The sequence below is a fragment of the Neolamprologus multifasciatus genome, chromosome 7, assembly GCF_963576455.1.
Source record: "Neolamprologus multifasciatus chromosome 7, fNeoMul1.2, whole genome shotgun sequence".
Taxonomy (NCBI): domain Eukaryota; kingdom Metazoa; phylum Chordata; class Actinopteri; order Cichliformes; family Cichlidae; genus Neolamprologus; species Neolamprologus multifasciatus.
Genome location: NC_140445.1, coordinates 64,977,832 through 64,995,982, shown reverse-complemented (window position 1 = coordinate 64,995,982; position 18,151 = coordinate 64,977,832). Strand labels below are relative to the sequence as shown.

The following is an 18,151-nucleotide window of genomic DNA, read 5'->3' as shown; positions in this document are numbered from 1 at the left end:
TATCAAACAAAAATATCCAGAATAATAACAAATGCATGCATTTAACTGATGTTGTTTTCCAGGAAAGGCCTTACACGCTTCGGCAATGCCAGCAAGGCTACAGGTGCTCAGCTGGCCAATGTAGTCCAGACCTGTTGTGCATCTAAAGCACTTGGGGTGTTGCTAAAAAGAAAAGAGCAACTGAAATTCAAAATCAAACAAATAGGGGGAAAATGTTTTGCTTTCAAAACCACAGTAACTGATCTTTTTGATTCCCAGAGGCCAACAGAGTGTAGATAAAAGTAGATGCAGTAGAGTCTTTAAACCAGCAGTTTTATTACTTAACTGCAGAGATGGGCAGTACTGTTACTGTAATGCGATTACTTTTTTCAAGTAACGAGTAAAGTAAGGATTACTATCGCAAAAACGGTAATTAGATTACCGTTACTTTCCCGTAGGAACGCTGCGTTACTGCGTTACTAAAACCGTGATTTTTTGCGAGAATGTCTCATGACAGTGACGTAAGCGAGTGCGACGTTCGTGACAACAGCTGTGTGCAGATCAACAATGGATCATATATCGAGTGCAGAGAGAGTATGAGCGTGCAGCGTTTAAAGCGTGGAAGTACTGACCTTACTTTGAGTTTGATTCCATAAAAAGTGACAAAAACATTAGTGCCCGTTGTGCGTGGGAAGAAAACTTCTTTTTACAGCGAAAAAACCCCTAAACTTCCAAACAAGCACCGAGTAGCTACGACGTAATGGGAAACTCACAGAGAAACTCGCGGATTCTTCCACTGACCGCTGCACACCTGCACCAGGGTAACCCTCCGCCTACCCCACTCCTGCTTTACAGGTGAAAATAGAGCAACAGGACCGCTAGTCTTTGACTTTATTTATTTTCTGCTGTGTTTTACTTGCATCTATTTGAAAGACTGAGTGTAAACACACAAAAATATTTTATTTTATGTGCTGGAATGTGCAGAAAATAGGTTTAAATGTTAAACTAATTTCTTCCAGTCAGAGAATGTTGCAGATAATTAAATTTTTGCTTGATGCATAAAGTTAAAAGATTAAAACTAATAAAACAAGTTTTAAAAAGAGACTTTTCCATTTGATTACATTTTGTATGATGATTATGCAGAAAAAGTAGAATTGGGCTGAAAGATCTATCACTTTATCACCTATTCAGGTTGTAAATCGTGTTTTTAAAAAGTAACTAAGTAACTAAGTAATTAAATACTTTTGAAAATAAGTAATCAGTAAAGTAACGTGATTACTTTTTTGGGGAAGTAATCAGTAATTAGTTACTGATTACTTTTTTCAAGTGACTTGACCAACACTGCTTATCTGTATTCAGAGCGATATGTTCTTATATCTTGTAGCTGCTGGCTGGATTGTTTCAACCATCTCGTCTTGTTTGGTTATAATTGTTTATACGGTAAATTCCACCTTTAGAAAGAAGGGCAGGATGTAGATGTGAGAACATGTCTGGGAAGCACTGCTGTAAACTGGACAGCTGGATTCCACTCCAGCATTCCAGGACCAAGTGTAATTATAACTTAGCATAAATATGGAAGCTAAATGAAACAAATCATTCATTAAATTCCACTATCGTCATATCTTATTGTCCGTGTCGTCCACCCCTTACCCTTTGCATTTTCATTTTTTTCTCCCTTGCTTTTGCTTTACTTTGTCTTTTGTGTAAGTGAGTCCAGGGGCCTCTCTCAGTGACACGGGCTCTGCTCCTGTAAAACTAATAATGACTGAGATTTGTGCGGGCTTAGCATTCTTTCTCCCTTTCAGTGCAAGACGCAAAGAATGGGGAGAAAGGTCCGGTGGTAAGGTGGTGGGGTGAGTCGGGGGAAGTGGGGGGTGAGGTTGAGATGAAGGGTGTCCTAGTTTAAGGAGGGGGGGGGGGGGATATGACAGAAAAAAAGACAGGGAGGCCCCTTTCCCTGAAATACACCACATGCTTTTATTGTGCATGGATCAGTGCCACTGAAATCACTGCGAGTGCTCTGCCAACAAACATTAGGTTGTGTTTATTCACACTTGGACACTCATTCAGACAGCTAGGTGTATTTGTGCAATTTCAGACACCTTGCCATATGAATCAGGTGTGTCCTAACTAATTTAAATCTGTTAATAGTTAAAAAGCGTGTATAGCGTGAAGTCTATTTAAACCCCGTGCAAACAAAAAAGATAAAATAAAATAAGTCACAAATGCACGCAGACAAAATGCTGTCAAATTTACATAAAAATCACCAGATGTGCTACAAGATGCAACGAGGGGCCAAGGGGCGGTCTCACACTCACTGCCCTCTCCAACAGTCCTCCCTCCTTTCACCTCCCCTTCTCTCTTCCAGAGACATGTGCACACGCTGTGCCAGCAGACAGTTTCAGCTCTCAGTAACTGATGCACAGACTGCTGCTGTTTCTCCCTTCCCCTCTTTACTCCTCCTAACAATTCTCCTTCCTTTCCTGTACTGCCTCTATTCATCCCCTCTGTACTTTCCTCTACTTTTTCTCTACTCTGTCATTCTGCCCGTCACTTTTCCTCAGCCGGATATAAAGGCAGGACCTGTTGGAGGGAGAGCGCTCGTGTAATTTCTGGCTGCACTTGAGCACCCAGAGTTGTTGCTTCAGCTGGAAAGGCAACAAACCAGAAGACCTACAAACAGCTACAGGACAAACTCTGAGTAAATCTCTGTAATAAAGAGGAAGAAGGAATACTGAGAAAATAAAGGAGAAGACGGAGGGGGGTGCAGAACACAGACCATGCCAGGCTCTTTGCTGGTGCTCCTGTCCCTGTTGGTCCTGTCCACAGGAAGTGATGCCAGAAGAATCAGGAAAAGAGGACTCAACCATAAGGTGGGGCACATAACCTCACCTTTGATTTTTCTACTGTACATACGAGTGTTTGTATTCCTCTGTCTCGGGGTTGTTTAGAGAATCTTTTAAAGTGGAAGTCAGTGAAAGCTCACAGCACTGCAGTACAATGTCTGCTCGGTTACAGGGAGGCACTTTGAGCTGTGTGTCTGAGGTGAGAGGTGTTCGAGTAGGCCTGAGGGCTGTGATTAAAATGAACGATAGTGTTGTGGCATAGTATAAAACACATTTACAGAAAAAGTGCATTTACTCAGGTTTTATACTCAAAGGAAGAAATATATATTTTTACTCTACAATCACCAGCTGGATATTTTAAATCAGATTAAATTGCTAAATAAAGTTATATATTATATCTTGTTTTATATCAATTCCAAAGTCGTGGAGTAAAAACAACAAATCGCAGCTCTGAAAGTTAATTCAGAACTTTTCCAAACCCAGGAGGAGCGTGAAATTCGATTTGTGGCACCCCCCGTGTCCCAGCTATGCTAACTGTGGCTAGGTAATGACCGTGATTTTGATTAAATAGGCCCAATCCACATGATGCTAGCTTTTTTTGTATGATCACTTATTATCATCGGGAAATATTGTAGCTTTTAACGGAAACCGTATGAGATAGGCATGCTTGTTAGTTTTCAGATGAAACATTGAAACAAATACAAATGTAACAGTTACAAATTAGTTACAAATGTAACAGAGTAAGTACGTAGTTCAGTCTGGAGAAGAGTCAGAACTTTAACATTTCTTTCACCGTTGTGAAAAAACGGTTTGAGAGCAGATGTGCTTTGATTTATAGACGCATGAAAAATCCACTCAGACAGGCGAGTTTTGAAGAGTAACAGAGAGTGTGCAACAGGTTGGAATAAGTAGTGATTTTCAGGTTTCTATAGGAGTAGTGGGGGGTGTCTGTGTGTGTGTGTGTCTGTGTGTGTGTGTCTGTGTGTGTGTGTGTGTGTGTGTCTGTGTGTGTGTAGTGGATTATTAGGGCAGGAACTGACTTTGCAGGCCAGGCCCCGGCTTGTTAACTCAGCTCAGTGTAGCTGATTGATCATCTCTAACAAGGGCTCACTGTAGCGTGCTGCCTTTCCTCTCTGTAACCTTTCATGCTTCAGTGTTCTCACCTTCTGACTTGTTTGTGGCCTCTGTCTCTCATTTTCAGCCTTTCTCTAACACTGTATGTAACTGTTACCATTCCACCCTCGTTCTGACCCGATTTCTCTTCCCCGCTGACCGTGTGCTTCTCTCAGTACACCACCCTCTGTTTTCCCTCTTTCAAATATCTTTCTCTGGTCTCCTCCTGCTCTCAGGATGGGCCAAAAGAACCGTCCGTCTGGACTCTGCCTCAAAGCTGCAGTAATTGGAACATGCTGAGACAGCTCTATAGACAGAGTTTGCCTTTTACTCCTTGAACCTTTTCATCTCGGTATCTTGCAATCTTTCTTTTTTTTAAAATCTCCCACATACACACAATCAGCCCCATTCATAACGCCAAGGCCATACAGAAAGACGCAGTATTTAACATACACACTCCACAGAAGGATGTTTTGTCTCAAAAGGAAAATCAACACAAGACCACCAACATGCTCAGTTTTGCCTTTTGAAGCCTTTTCTTGAGATTGTATAATAAGCTTTAAACCACAACAATATGAATACACAAAATTTTTACATGCATGTAGGTTTATATATTAATACAGGAGAGGAGGTCAGATTTTGGCAGATATTTGTTTTAACCTTAAAGAATGTATTTTGGTCAGTAATGGATTGAACACGCTGACATTTTCCCAAAACCAAAGTATCACTTGGATTTAAGAGAAGTGCTACATGCACTGTGTACACCAAGAGTTGATCATTTAGTATACGTGTAAATCTTTTGAAAGAAAGGTGTTTGCATGACAGTCTTTCCATGTTCCATCTCTGCGCTGGAATAGAAACATGTTGGTCTAAGAATGATTTACATGTAATCTGGGTATTTAGGTAAGAAATGGGCCTAAAGGCTGCAATGGTCAGAGTGATAGAGATGCTAATAGAAATAGGCCAGTTTTCAGCACCTGTCTAATCAGGCTGGAGATTGCCTGTTCTGTTTAAGCACTTAAAAGGAACAAAAAGGACCCACTCTTATGTCTGAGATAAATACCTCAGCAGCGCCTCAGTTTGAAAGTTTTGGATCTATAAGTTTCCCCCTCTTAGCAAATCATTGCCCCAGATTTTCAGATTCCACATTTGCTTTGCACCCACCCACCGCTCAACCAGATTGTTTAGTCTCATATAGCCATAACACAGTCTGGCTCAGACATCTGCCTGGGCATGCCCGTGTGCAAAGCGGTGTCTCACAGTAGCATTATAAATCTTTAGTTTCATCTAAGTGAAGTGATGTGGGCCCTTCTGACAGCATCTGCTATTAAGCAGAATGTGAAACACTTGGGCTTCCTGGCGTTTGTCTAGTCATGTGTTTGAAGGATAAGCATGCAACTGCTGCCTGATCTTTGAGAGATTTGTGGACATTTGTGGAGCTCTTTTAAATGTTACAGACTGGTGGTGATGGCTTGTCTTGTAATGCAAACAGTTTCAGAGCTAAAGTTTGAACATTTTAGTGCAAGGAATATTGTTTCCAGCTGTATGCAATTGCTCTAAGCTCAAAACTCATCTGTTTAAAACTACTTTTCCCCTGTGATCACATGTGCACTGTCTACTTCTAACTTGTCTATTTTTTGTGCTCTTTTACTTGGTTTTTGTTCATTTACTGTACAGGGCCCCTGAGTGTTTTGAAAGGTGTTTGTAAATGAAGTGTAATATTATTATTGTTTATTATTAGGTAAAAGGGGAAAAGTCTGTAAGCCTGGGATTTATAAATGCATGGAAGGCGCTGACTGTAGAAAGACCAGGAAAGACCAGGCCACGTTTGTAGCTGTGAAGTTTTAAATATGGTGACTTTAAACATGTAGATTTGCTTTGTGGAAGCTCAGAGCTCTGAGAGGACAGAGTGTCAATATGAAGGAAACTACTGCAGCCATTGGTCATTAGCTATAAACAGTGTTGGTCAAGTTACTTGAAAAAAGTAATCAGTAACTAATTACTGATTACTTCCCCCCAAAAGTAATCACGTTACTTTACTGATTACTTATTTTCAAAAGTATTTAATTACTTAGTTACTTAGTTACTTAGTTACTTTTTAAAAACACGATTTACAACCTGAATAGGTGATAAAGTGATAGATCTTTCAGCCCAATTCTACTTTTACTACATAATCATCATACAAAATGTAATCAAATGGAAAAGTCTCTTTTTAAAACTTGTTTTGTTAGTTTTAATCTTTTAACTTTATGCATCAAGCAAAAATGTAATTATCTGCAACATTCTCTGACTGGAAGAAATTTGTTTAATATTTAAACCTATTTTCTGCACATTCCAGCACATATAAATAGAGATAAAAAGATAAAAAAGATAAAATAAATAAAGTCACAGACTAGCGGTCCTGTTGCTCTATTTTCACCTGTAAAGCAGGAGTGGGGTAGGCGGAGGGTTACCCTGGTGCAGGTGTGCAGCGGTCAGTGGAAGAATCCGCGAGTTTCTCTGTGAGTTTCCCATTACGTCGTAGCTACTCGGTGCTTGCTCGGAAGTTTAGGGGTTTTTTTCGCTGTAAAAAGAAGTTTTCTTCCCACGCACAACGGACACTAATGTTTTTGTCACTTTTTATGGAATCAAACTCAAAGTAAGGTCAGTACTTCCACGCTTTAAACGCTGCACGCTCATACTCTCTCTGCACTCGATATATGATCCATTGTTGATCTGCACACAGCTGTTGTCATGAATGTCGCACTCGCTTACGTCACTGTCATGAGACATTCTGGCAAAAAAATCACGGTTTTAGTAACGCAGTAACGCAGCGTTCCTACGGGAAAGTAACGGTAATCTAATTGCTGTTTTTGCAATAGTAATCCCTTACTTTACTCGTTACTTGAAATAAGTAATCGGATTACAGTAACGCCATCTCTGGCTATAAACCGTCAGTTATATCATAGTAGTGTAACACTATTCTCGCTTAGAATCTACAATTTGGGATAATTTTTCTGTTATTATTAATATATTCTAATGAATATATTTGTGAGAATTGTTTTCTTTTCTGAGATATGACCTGTCAGCTGTTTAACTCTGCAGCTCAAAGCAGGATTAATCTGAGTCTGGTGGTCAGCAGCACATTACTGGACATAACACTGGAGCAGATTATTGCTCAGTACCACAAACCTCAAATATAAACTCCCTTCCAAATCATCCCAAACATTCCTTCTGTTGTAGGAACGCTGTATAAACCACACTTGTTTTTAAGCTGTATCTCTCGTGGTTTGTCTGTCAACATAATTTCCCATCATTCATTAAAGCTCTCATGTCTTACTGATTTACAGTTTGTCTGTTTTCCTCGCAACTTAGCCTGCTGCGTTTGGTCTTCTGTCTTTCTGTCAAACTGACAGCTGCTCTAGAAGCAGGAAATTGGGTCTCGCAACACAAAATCTAACCAGATGCGTGCTGTGAGTTTCTTCATTTAGTAAAAGCTGGAGATCTGCCAGATTTAAAATGAAACCTTGAAACCTAACCAAAAGACCAAACACGTTTACCTGTGTGTACACCATGGAAATATATATATATATATATATATTCTTTGGTTTGTTTGTAGATCCAAGTTTCTGTGCATGTGTGTGCTCGTGCACTTGCATCCTTGCACAGAAAAGCAGAAAATGTTAGTATCTGTACTTCAAACGGTCAGATTTCAGTTCAGTTAAGGAGCCAGACGTGGTCTCAAGTGGCTTCTCCCCATCACCTCTCTGTGAGAAATTGGAACGAGTGAAAGAATCAGCAACTGAGATCAGACTTTGCTTTTCGACACCAACAGCAGGGGAAGAAAGAAACTGAAAGCATCAAAGAGTGAGCGAGATGGAGACAGTGACAGATAGATAGATGGAGGGGAAAATATTCCCACAGATATTCATGAACATCACACACAAGCCTGCTGGCAGTTTCTTTATTGGAGAGAAGCAGCAGACAGGAGTGTAAATAAACACTGTGGAACATCTGAGAGATGTGTGTGAGATTTGCAGAGCATGACAGCCCTTCTGGCGTACAGCAGAGGAAAAATCATGAGATGACGACTGAGAACAAAGTGGTTAAAGTAAAAGAAGAGCAACAGATATTTAACCAAAGCACAGTCCGAACCAGCATGGGTGATGGTAGCGTTCTCGGGGAGCTGTAATAAATCAGTGAATGGCTCCTGCAGTGTGCACTTTTGCCTGTATGGTATAATTAAGAGCAAGTTCAAACTACACACACGCAAAAGCATGCAGTTGAATAAACAGGAAGGGCACGCTTGAGCTTTTTGTAGGAGAGGTTTGCACTGGGAACAGATCGGATATAAGATAAGTTCAGATAGCGTAATAATCATTATGTAATTATCCAGTCTGAGCAAACTTTGTAGTACTCATTCACAGAAGAGATGCTGTGAATGAGTACGGAGCTCCAGTAGACTCCTGTCTGTTTGAGGCCAGCATACACATAAACATTAGAGTGGAATTTAACCCTTTAAAACCGGTCGGAGCGGGCACGCTCTGTTTTGCGTAACTATTTTTAAATCCCGGTAGCTCTGCAACCACGTAAGCTAGCGCAATAATTTTTTTTGCATATGAAACCTGAGGAGTTGTACTTACATCTTATGCCATCAGCTTGTGCTAGGTCACAGTTTCCTTCCACATATAGCTTTGCAAAAATTGCATAAAAAGCGCTTGCAGCAACAAAAACATAATATTCCAGAAACAGCTTTGCCGATCTGATCAGCTGTTCATAACACTTCCTACATTGGATTAGACCTCAGCACGAACTATCGCATGTCCGCCATGACCTGCCCGAAACCGGAAGTGACGTCATTTTCGCGGAAATGTAGTTTTTTACGGTCCGGGCCTCAATGAGCCTATACTGGTGTTTTTAAAAGTTATGTTTGACTTTATGACTTTCTGTGTCGTTTCTGGGAAGCTTAGGACTCATATTGCACTGCTGGAAATAGTTTATTTTGATGCATATGCTGCTTTTTTGCAAATTTGCATTATAATATTTATTTTCGTTTTTCCTGCAGTGTATAAAAATTGGTGTATTTCAAAAATAAAACTATGAAGACACTCAAAATAAATTTCCTGTGGTGGGAAACTATTTTGTGCAACTTTTTTGTATTTACAGTTTTGAGGGATAAGCCTCTTAAATTTCTCTAACTAGAAATATATGTTAAAAAAACAAAAACGATTTTCAATTTTTTTGTAGTTTATTGCACTTTTTTGCAATTTATGTAATCACTATGCACTTAATTCATGCATATTATTAAAATCTAGGCTGTAATGGTTGTATTGATGTATAGCAACTTGAAATGCTCCCAAAAATGGCACTACAGCATGTAAAAATATAATATAAGCTCTGGCGGACTTGGTTCTATGGTAGGTCTTAAAGGGTTAACTAGAAAAGCAATAAAATAATCACTGACCACCGACTAACATCAGAGACAACACCCGCAGCAAACTCACAAACAATATTCTTGTTCTTTGGAGATGAAAAGCTTTACTATATCCAGTTATTTCCTGTTTTTGTCCATGTGTCAAAACGACTGCTGAGGTCCAAAGTATTAGGCGAAACAGGCCTCTCATTTCAACTCGCTAAAATAATCGAAATTTCAAATTAACCGAAGAACACAGCGCTCTCTCCATCGCCGACCTCACCCCGTACACCAAACACCCACCGAGCTCCCAGCTGCCAGAAGAAATGAATTCATTTTTAAAGTGTTTGTGGTGCCACCATGAGGGCCAAACATTTGTCTTCTGTGTTTCACTGGTTGGTTCGGAGGAACAGCCTGCGAGCCTGCCAAATAAACAGCACCGTTTTAATGACCGTGTGCCACCCAGAAGCCAATTATCTAATTACAAATCTAGTGTAAGAAGAAACAAAAACAAATTCCTCTTGCTCGCTTTCATCTGCACTCTGGCCCATTCAGAAACGACGCTGCAGGTTCACTTGTTTCTCGCACCGTGTGCTTTCAACATCATGCAAACAGTGGATGCACAACCTTGACCAGTTTAGAAAATGAACTCTAGCCAATTAATAAAATATTCCCCAAAGGTTCTTTTTATGTTCCTCCGCTCTGGAGGAGCCGAGGTTAAACCAAACTGTTCGTTTTGATACAGTTAAAACGAGAGAAAACACTGACGCTTCATCCAGAAAAGTAAATACAGTTCGTGAGAAAATATGAGAGTTGGTGTTTGGTTTATGGCAGCTGTGCTTCTTGGGATTTTGCTATAATAATTTCCATGTGCACAAACCCCCAGAACAATGAGTGGTCACTTATTCTGTGGTGCACAACATCAGATATTCAATACCAGCAGTGAACAAAGAAATATAATAAAAAAAACAAAACACTTCCCTCCACTTGTTCTTGCCAAAACTGTGTGTGAAGTGGATCTCTGCTCAGCTTCACAGTGGCCTACTTTCTCCCTCCCATTCACCAGGGAAGTAAGTGTTCGGTCCCACACTGAAACACCTGACCAATCCAGGTTAAGGTATTGGTAGGCAGGCATGCATGCAGAAATCAAACCTTCACCGCTCCTGTGCACAGTTCAGTGCTGGATGTGTTCCCTCTGGTGTATTGTCGCCCTCTGCTGGTTGCAATGTGGTCACAGATATTATTACACTGAATGAAACTGTCTCAGTCTAATCTACATATATGCAGCACAGCCAGCACTAGGGCTGCCACAAACGATTATTTTGATAGTCGACTAATCAGATCATCATCCATTGGACGTACAGCTTATTGCACCAGCAGCATCTGCTCTTATATAACTATCATTAGCTTACAGCTTTAAGTGTTTAAGGTATATGCTAACTAAAAATAAAGACAAGATGATAGTTTATTAAATTTTAATGAAATTTGCAGATTGTTTCTGTGAAGTTTAATAAACTCCTTGCTATCTAAAATATAACAGGACACCGCAATATATTCTCCAGCATCTCACACTTCTGATAATCAGCTGTCTGCTTGACGTTTATTCAGCTGTGTAAAAACTATAACTTTAATCTCAGCCAAACCGATTTACTCAGGAACAAATAAAATACCAAAAAAAGCCAAACAATAACATTTTTAAGTTATCTAAGTGACTTATATATCATGTTTAACCTGAGTAGAGAAAGACGGCGGTGGGTTTGAAAACGATTTGCTGGAGTCCGGTGTTCTCACGGCTCTAGTTAGCCTAGCCCCCGGCTAGCTATCGAGCTAGTGGGTAACAGACATCTCCGAAAACGTCGGAGCGCTTTTGAAAATATGTGGTGTCTTGATAAACTGAGCAGATATTTGAGGTTTACACAGCTTCATTCTCGCCTGAAAATATGTTAAACGTTTATTTTGTGACCCAGAAAGAATAATAAGAGTAATATTAAAACTAACTAGCTGCCGCCATTGTTGGAAACTGAGCTGGGCTGCGCTATGAATTCTGGGACAGAGCTACTTCTTTTTCGGGGTTTAACGGCAGCTGGCATCCTTGTACATGCAGTGCTGCCATCTTCTGTTTCAGTCCGTTATTACACTCTTAAATCCTACTACTTATTCCTGCGGCTTTTGTGATCTTACAAAGCTTCAAACGACGGGTTGACTATTAAATCAGTCGTTGACGATTTTGATAGTCGACGTAATTGTGACTAGTCGACTAATCGTGGCAGCCCTAGCCAGCACCCATTCTGAAAATACTTCTTGTCTACCAGTAGCGGTTTTAGATACGGGCGACACGGGCAGTTGCCCGGGGCAGCATCGTGGTGGGGGGCGGCATCACGGGCAAAATGCTCGTACTCATGCTTCCCCGACGTCAGCCAGCGCATATTGGAAATGGCATAGGCACCGATCGGTTTTCTATCGCCCATTTGCTGGGAGTAAGGGCGCCCTCCGTTTGCGAGGTGCGCCTGCTGCTTGCGACACAGGGAGGAGAGGGCGGGGCGGCGGGGGAGTCTCTGGCTGGCTGGAGCGGCATCTAATAACCAACTCGCAAAATAAAACAAAATTAAAACAAACCAACAAACATGAAAACACCAGACACTATAATACAGACTTATAATTTGCACCGATGTTTTTTCGTAATTCTGTACACGAAAAGTGAGCGCGAGAGCCCTCGGTGCGCCTGCTCGCTGCTGAAGTCAAAGTAAACTTTATTGTCATCTCCGCTACATACAGTCCAGTGTATAGAGAGACGAGACGACGAGGCTCCAGTTACAGCAGTGCAAGTAAACAAACAATAAATATAAGAAGAGTAAGAAAATAAATATACACTTTAGGACTCGGGGTAAAGAGATCAATAACGATTTAAAATTTATAATTTACAGTTTGATTATTTAAAGTCTCACACACAACCCGTCGAAAGGGGAGGAGGGGCCTGCTGCTTCCAAATAGAGCACATTTCATTCATAATGTTGTAAATCCAAGCCCATCATGTATTCATGATTTGAGTCCTGGGTTGTGTGAAATCTCAGAAATAAACCAGAAATAAACAAAGTGAATCTGTGAACTAAGGTGTAGGTCTGTTAGGTTATGTTGTGGTGATCCAAGAGTTGGGGGATTTGTGTTCATACTGGAGTGCAAAATTAAAACCAATGGAAGATGGACAAGAAAAGTTCTAAGCCATCAGGTGCTCAGTTTAGAAAAAAGAGAAAAGAAGAGGAGGAGAAACGAGCAAAAGATGCAGGTAAGCAGATGTGTGATTGGATAATGGCAGGTCATCCTGAAACAATCAGAATCAGAATACTTTATTAATCCCTAAGGAAATGATGTGCGTTACAGTTGCTCCAAGAAGAAATGATAAAAATAGCAACAGTAACAGACTAAACTCCAAACAATACATTATGTTACAGATTTTAATATTAATTAGTCATTGTCAGTTGTTGATTTGTCCTGTTCTCATTGTATGATGAATTATGATGGCTGTTTGGTAGTTGTTTGCATACTATGCATACTCTCTCTCTTCATATGTGTGTGTGTGTGTACAACAGTTTTATGTTAATGTACAATCCTTAATATGTTTTGTGTGTGTGTGTGTGGTTGGGGGGGGGGGGGGGGGGGGCGCCAGAGGGAGTGTTCGCCCAGGGCGCCAAACAGGCTAGGACCGCCACTGTTGTCTACAGTGAAACTAAGCTTTTACTTCAACTGATCAAACACACACGTCCACACATGTGCAATAGCAATAACACTAAACGCAATACTCTTTTCTGGCATTGTTGTATTAAATTACATTGTTGTATTAAAATAGAATTTGTATTCTATTTTATTCGATTGTATAAAGTATTTTATTTTTATTTTATTCTATTGTGTACAGTATCTCATAGATATATTATTCCAGTGTTTTTTCTCTAATTTTTCTATGCAACTGTGCACTGCTGTAACAAAATAAATTTCCCACACGTTTGACTAATAAAGGTTATCTTATCTTATCTTATCTTATCTTATCTTACTGTGCTTCAACTTTACTAACTGATCAAAGTAAACTTGTATTAGGAGACCAGTGATTAGCTTTACTTACTTTATTTTGAAATTCATTTATATAACAGCATGTGAAATCCCACAGAGACATCCATAATGTACTTATTAGGGTTTTGTTTACAGCGACACCTGCAAAGTTAATGTGACATTTCCTATCAGTGTGTTTTGTGTTCTGACTCCAGAGCTGCATTTTTATGATCTGTTGTCTTTTAACCGTGTTATTAAAAAAATAAAATGCATATATCTATCTATCTCAATATCTACTAATTCTGACGTCAGTATCTCTATTTCTTTTTGTGTGTGTTGCCCTCACATTGGCCTCCGGGGTAATATGTTCCAGTACTTTAAATAAAGAAGAGAGGGTATCATGACCCCATCCATGTTATATTTCAGACATTTATCCCTCTTTCTTTCTCTCTTTCAGGATTACGAGTATCTCAATCATCCCCAGTCCACACAGCACCAAAAGAATGACCGGTGTCCACCGCCGCCCCAGATGTTACCAGAGCGAGCCTGCGAGGTCCCGGGCTGCCGCTCAGACTCAGAATGCGAGCGCTACAAACGCTGCTGCTACAATGGCTGCATCTATGCCTGCCTGGAGTCTGTGCAGCCACCACCAGGTCAGCAGAAGCAGCAGACTGGAGTTAAAATAGGGCTTCAAATTATATCAAAGTGATTATTGTTTGGCAATATTTTGATGTTCACAGAAATGCAGGAAGTTATATTTTTCCTCGTATTGTTGTTGAGTATTGCAGTAGCTAAGGATGTGTGTGTTTTGAGCAGTTCTGGACTGGCTGGTGCAGCCCAAGCCTCGATGGTTGGGGGGTAACGGCTGGCTGCTAGACGGTCCTGAGGAGGTTTTGCAAGGTGAGGCCACACACCTGAACAGTTAAGGTTTTCAGTGAAATATTGTGCAGTGATATTTAATCCGAAGTCACTTTCCTCCCTTCCTGTGTGACAATAATAATCACAAACTGTAAAGACATCTTCACTGTCAATAGTCCCACCAGGCTCAAATACAACGCTCCACAAATATTAACAGGAGGGCAGACTTTGTGCTCATTTTCCTTTAAAAAAAAACTCTAAAACTTTGAGTTTTTTTCTGAGTTTATATTTGTATGCTGGCATTTCCTGTGGGAAATATTGTTTTTTAATTATTTTAAGGAAATCCAGAATATAGTGCCACAAAATGACTTTTGCTCTTCTTATTGTCGTTTCCTTGGATACAGAGTGTACAGAGTGCGTTGGTTTTTGTAATAATGTGAATTATTGTTTGCAAGATGGTTTGTTCCACAATGGATTGTGTTGCTGCACGGACGTTTTAGAGTGACACACAAGTAAGGATTGTTAGGCTGTATGTTGCTGTTGTACATGGCACAGGACCAATCTGAGTCGCATGACTTGTTAATAAAACTTACTACCCCGTTGGGTAGGAAATAGATATTCTGGAGTCTGAGTATAACAGAGACCAGAATATTACAGTTTTTGTATTTCTTTGCCCACTAGCTGAGGCCTGCAGTACTACTGAGGATGGAGATGAGCCTCTGCACTGTCCTACGGGCTACGAGTGCCACATCATCAATCCAGGAAACCCAGCCTCTGGCATCCCTAACAGGGGACAGTGCATCAAGCAGCGCGGCAACTCTGGTATTATTTTATTTCCCTTGACTTGTTTTAGTGATCGCTCATATGATTGTGATATGGCTTTAAATGTAGAATCGAACACACATTCTCTCCTATCTATATGTCACTTTCACAACTAACATCTGATAGAGCTGCTCTCAAGGCTTTGTGCTCTGAAGCGCCACAGGGCAGGATGAGAACGCCAGGCTGTGCCAAGCCTTCTGCTCCTGCTCTGGTGTCTCTATCTTGGCAAATGGCACGCTGTTAGATGCCAGGTTTCTCCCTTGAAATAGATCTTGAAATAAACATGCTGGAGTGACCTTGCAAATGAATAGACGGCCACAAGATGAACTGATAACGTGTGATTGAAGCTGTTGGCAGAAATATTAAACCAAGTGTTTGACAGAGGGAACTTTATCCGTTCATTCAGTTTGTGCATATAACTGTGATTTTAATTACAGATGGACGCAGCTTGAGACACAAATACTTTAAGGACTACAAGGACTACTTAGGTAAGAAGCTCAAGTGAATAAAAGCTTCAAACTGAATATTAAGTAAAGCTAGTATGTCTGACATCATTGTGGCTTTTTTATTTGATAGGTACGAGCTCTAACAGTGCAGTGGGCTATGAAAAGCATCACCACAAGCACCTGGGGTGAAGTATGTTCTCAGCCACTCACATAAAAATAAAATCATCCTCATCTGCATTTTCCTGTAAACAAACCCATTTTTTCTTATACCTGCTCAGGTCGACTTGAACTCAGCCTCAGCTTCGAGCATAGCACAACCTCAGACATCAGTCCAGTCCTGTTTGATCCGCTCGCAGCTAAACCGGGATCAGATCTGACCTTCTTTTAAACTACGCCTCCAGCTGCTACCTCCTCTGCGCAACGCCCTGTCTCGCAGCCTCTCGTCAGTCACGTGTCCACAGGGAGACGAGTTTCTCACACTCTCAGCATGCATCCAAAGAAAAAAAGCACTTTTGTCCCTCTGTGTGATGTCAGCAAAAAGGGAGGAGAGGCTTTTGGTGAAGGTAGCGCACGGTGCAAACTGAAGCTGATTAGCAAAATTGTCTAAGCAACCCTGATTTTTGCAGCCCCCTCCCCCCTCTCTATAATTTGTTCCTATTTTCATCCACTGCCATGCTCTCTATTCTTAAGACTGGTCAGCAGAAAAAATCAAGACCATGTGGGCTTCGTTCTTAGCTCTAAATTCCTCTTCTGAAATCTGGAATGTTTTATGGACAAGATGAGAAAAAATCCAGGTGTAGCCTTGAGTCAGCTAAGAAAATCCAGATGTTTTATATTATGGGCTAATAACTCTAATAAAAAAATAATACCATGTGAGTATGTGGATTAGTAAATTTAGAACAGCTGCAGGTATGTACAAGCTAACAGATGCTGACTGAGACTTGGAAAGCAAAATAAAGAAAGACAAAACTGTTTATTTAAGAGGCCTATTCGAGATGCTCCCCCTGTGAAAAAGAAAAGTTAATTAACCTCCTGAAGGAAAGTTTTGAAAAGACTGATTTCATTTAGACTTCTTTGACGACTTATGCAGTAAATATGTACCAGTTCAGAACAGTTATTCATTAACATGCTATATGAGTGACAATAATCCCTGCTGCAGTATACACATGATAAAAGAAAGGGATTTTGCTTCCATGTAAATATTTAAATGGTGCTTCGGTAATTGCTGCATATAATAACAGAAGAATAAGCTGGTCACACGTGAAAGAAAACCACTGTGCAGAACTAAAGTGATGTCTGAATGTTTCCATCTGATTGGTGCTGTGTCGCTGCCTTGATTATTCTAAATAAACCACTTTATTTTAAAAAAAGTTGTCCTTTGGTTCTCTTTCCCAAGTCATTTTAAGATGTGTGAAAATACTATTCACATTCTGTCAAGCCAAGAGCATTTATGTACATCTGCATGCAGTCAAATTAGCTTTCTGTTCACTATCTAAAAATGAAACGAAAAGGCAAAAATAATATTGCTCGGTTCTTTTCCCAAGAGAAACACAGACTTCTTTGTTCTCATTTAGTAGCAGAACAGCACTGACTAGCTTTCAAATTAGCTGCCTCAGTTTGTAGCTAAAATAAGTGCTTTAGACCACATTGCATTTGAAACTGTTTGGAAGTTTGCACAAACAGAACTTCTGCAAGAATGGTACTGGTTTGGTTCCCCATCTCGCTCATGACAGAGAACAGAAATATTTGCGTTCTTTAGTACAAAAACATGTAATGTTTGTGGAGTTATACAAATCCACAGTCAGCTTGTAAAAACAAGTTTGAACACTTTCCGACCCAGTGGGTCTTTTTACAAAGCCCTGGTGTTAGGTAGCCAGTGGTAGTGGTGGTTGTGGGGGTGGCCATTAAGGTCACCACTCCCCCGCTGGACAAACATTTCCTTAAATTAAGACAATAGATTTAGAGCCTGTGATTTTCATTAATAAACAACACAAGAGAATAAAAGATAAGGCAATATATGCCCCTAAAAAGTAATTTCAAAAATTGTTTTTAATTAAATATATTTCAAGAAAACATGACATTGCAAGCAAATAAGAATGCTCGATTTTGCCACCAGTCTTCAGTAGACTGGGTGTCTGCATGTTTGTACTGGGCGGCAGGTGTGGGCTTATGCTAGTGCCTGCTTGCTTATTAGAAGTGCTCTGTAGTGATGGTAAATTTGATTCTTTTTACTGAATCGAGTTTTAATGAGTCACTCACCAAAGTGAATCGAATTTTTGAGTCATTTGCTTCGCTGAGTCAGTTGACCAGAGAGTGCAAAAAATGTACATTTTCACTCAAACTTAATTTGTTTCTCTTTTCGTGTAGATCCTACTGCTAGAGAAAAAAAGAGCAAAAATTTCAAAAATTAAGCAATTTCCTATCAAAATTGCTTAATAAACATTTATTTTGTTAATTTTTTATTTTATTAGTATTTTGCTTAAATTTGTTAAATATTTTCTCATCTATATGTCCACTGAAATGTGAGCCAGGGGGCGGTAATGCGCCTTAACATTGGTTGCCAACCAAGAAGAAGAAGAAGCTGTGAGCCAGGAGGGAGGGGGTGAGTGAGTGAGTGATTCGTTCGCTCTATGATTCAGCACAGGAGGGAGGGG

General features: G+C 40.2%; 1 protein-coding gene across 3 annotated transcripts; it reads left to right on the top strand.

Moving 5' to 3' along the window:
• Window positions 1-1,887: 1,887 nt before the first annotated feature.
• On the top strand, window positions 1,888-17,858 carry wfdc1 (WAP four-disulfide core domain 1). 3 transcript variants are annotated; one of them, XM_085165506.1, is made up of 7 exons: window positions 1,892-2,852; window positions 13,829-14,024; window positions 14,188-14,271; window positions 14,911-15,051; window positions 15,489-15,539; window positions 15,628-15,687; window positions 15,776-17,858. In XM_085165506.1, the coding sequence occupies exons 1-6, from the start codon at window positions 2,760-2,762 to the stop codon at window positions 15,684-15,686; spliced, it is 624 nt and encodes a 207-aa protein (XP_085021632.1). In that variant the 5' UTR covers window positions 1,892-2,759; the 3' UTR covers window position 15,687; window positions 15,776-17,858. The 3 variants fall into 3 exon arrangements, 2 of the variants coding, with proteins under 2 accessions (XP_085021633.1, XP_085021632.1); XR_014874954.1 differs by lacking the exon at window positions 15,776-17,858 and having other exon boundaries at window positions 1,888-2,852; window positions 14,911-15,075; window positions 15,121-15,539; window positions 15,628-15,692; XM_085165507.1 differs by lacking the exons at window positions 15,628-15,687; window positions 15,776-17,858 and having other exon boundaries at window positions 1,888-2,852; window positions 14,911-15,075; window positions 15,121-15,583.
• The last annotated feature ends 293 nt before the right edge of the window (window positions 17,859-18,151 follow it).

Coding starts and splice junctions, on each gene's coding strand:
- wfdc1 (XM_085165506.1), top strand. CDS start 2,760: ATGCCAGGCTCTTTGCTGGTGCTCCTGTCCCTGTTGGTCCTGTCCACA. Junction 2,853..13,828: donor AAAGAGGACTCAACCATAAG/GTGGGGCACATA, acceptor TCTCTCTTTCAG/GATTACGAGTATCTCAATCA. Junction 15,052..15,488: donor CAAGCAGCGCGGCAACTCTG/GTATTATTTTAT, acceptor TTTTAATTACAG/ATGGACGCAGCTTGAGACAC.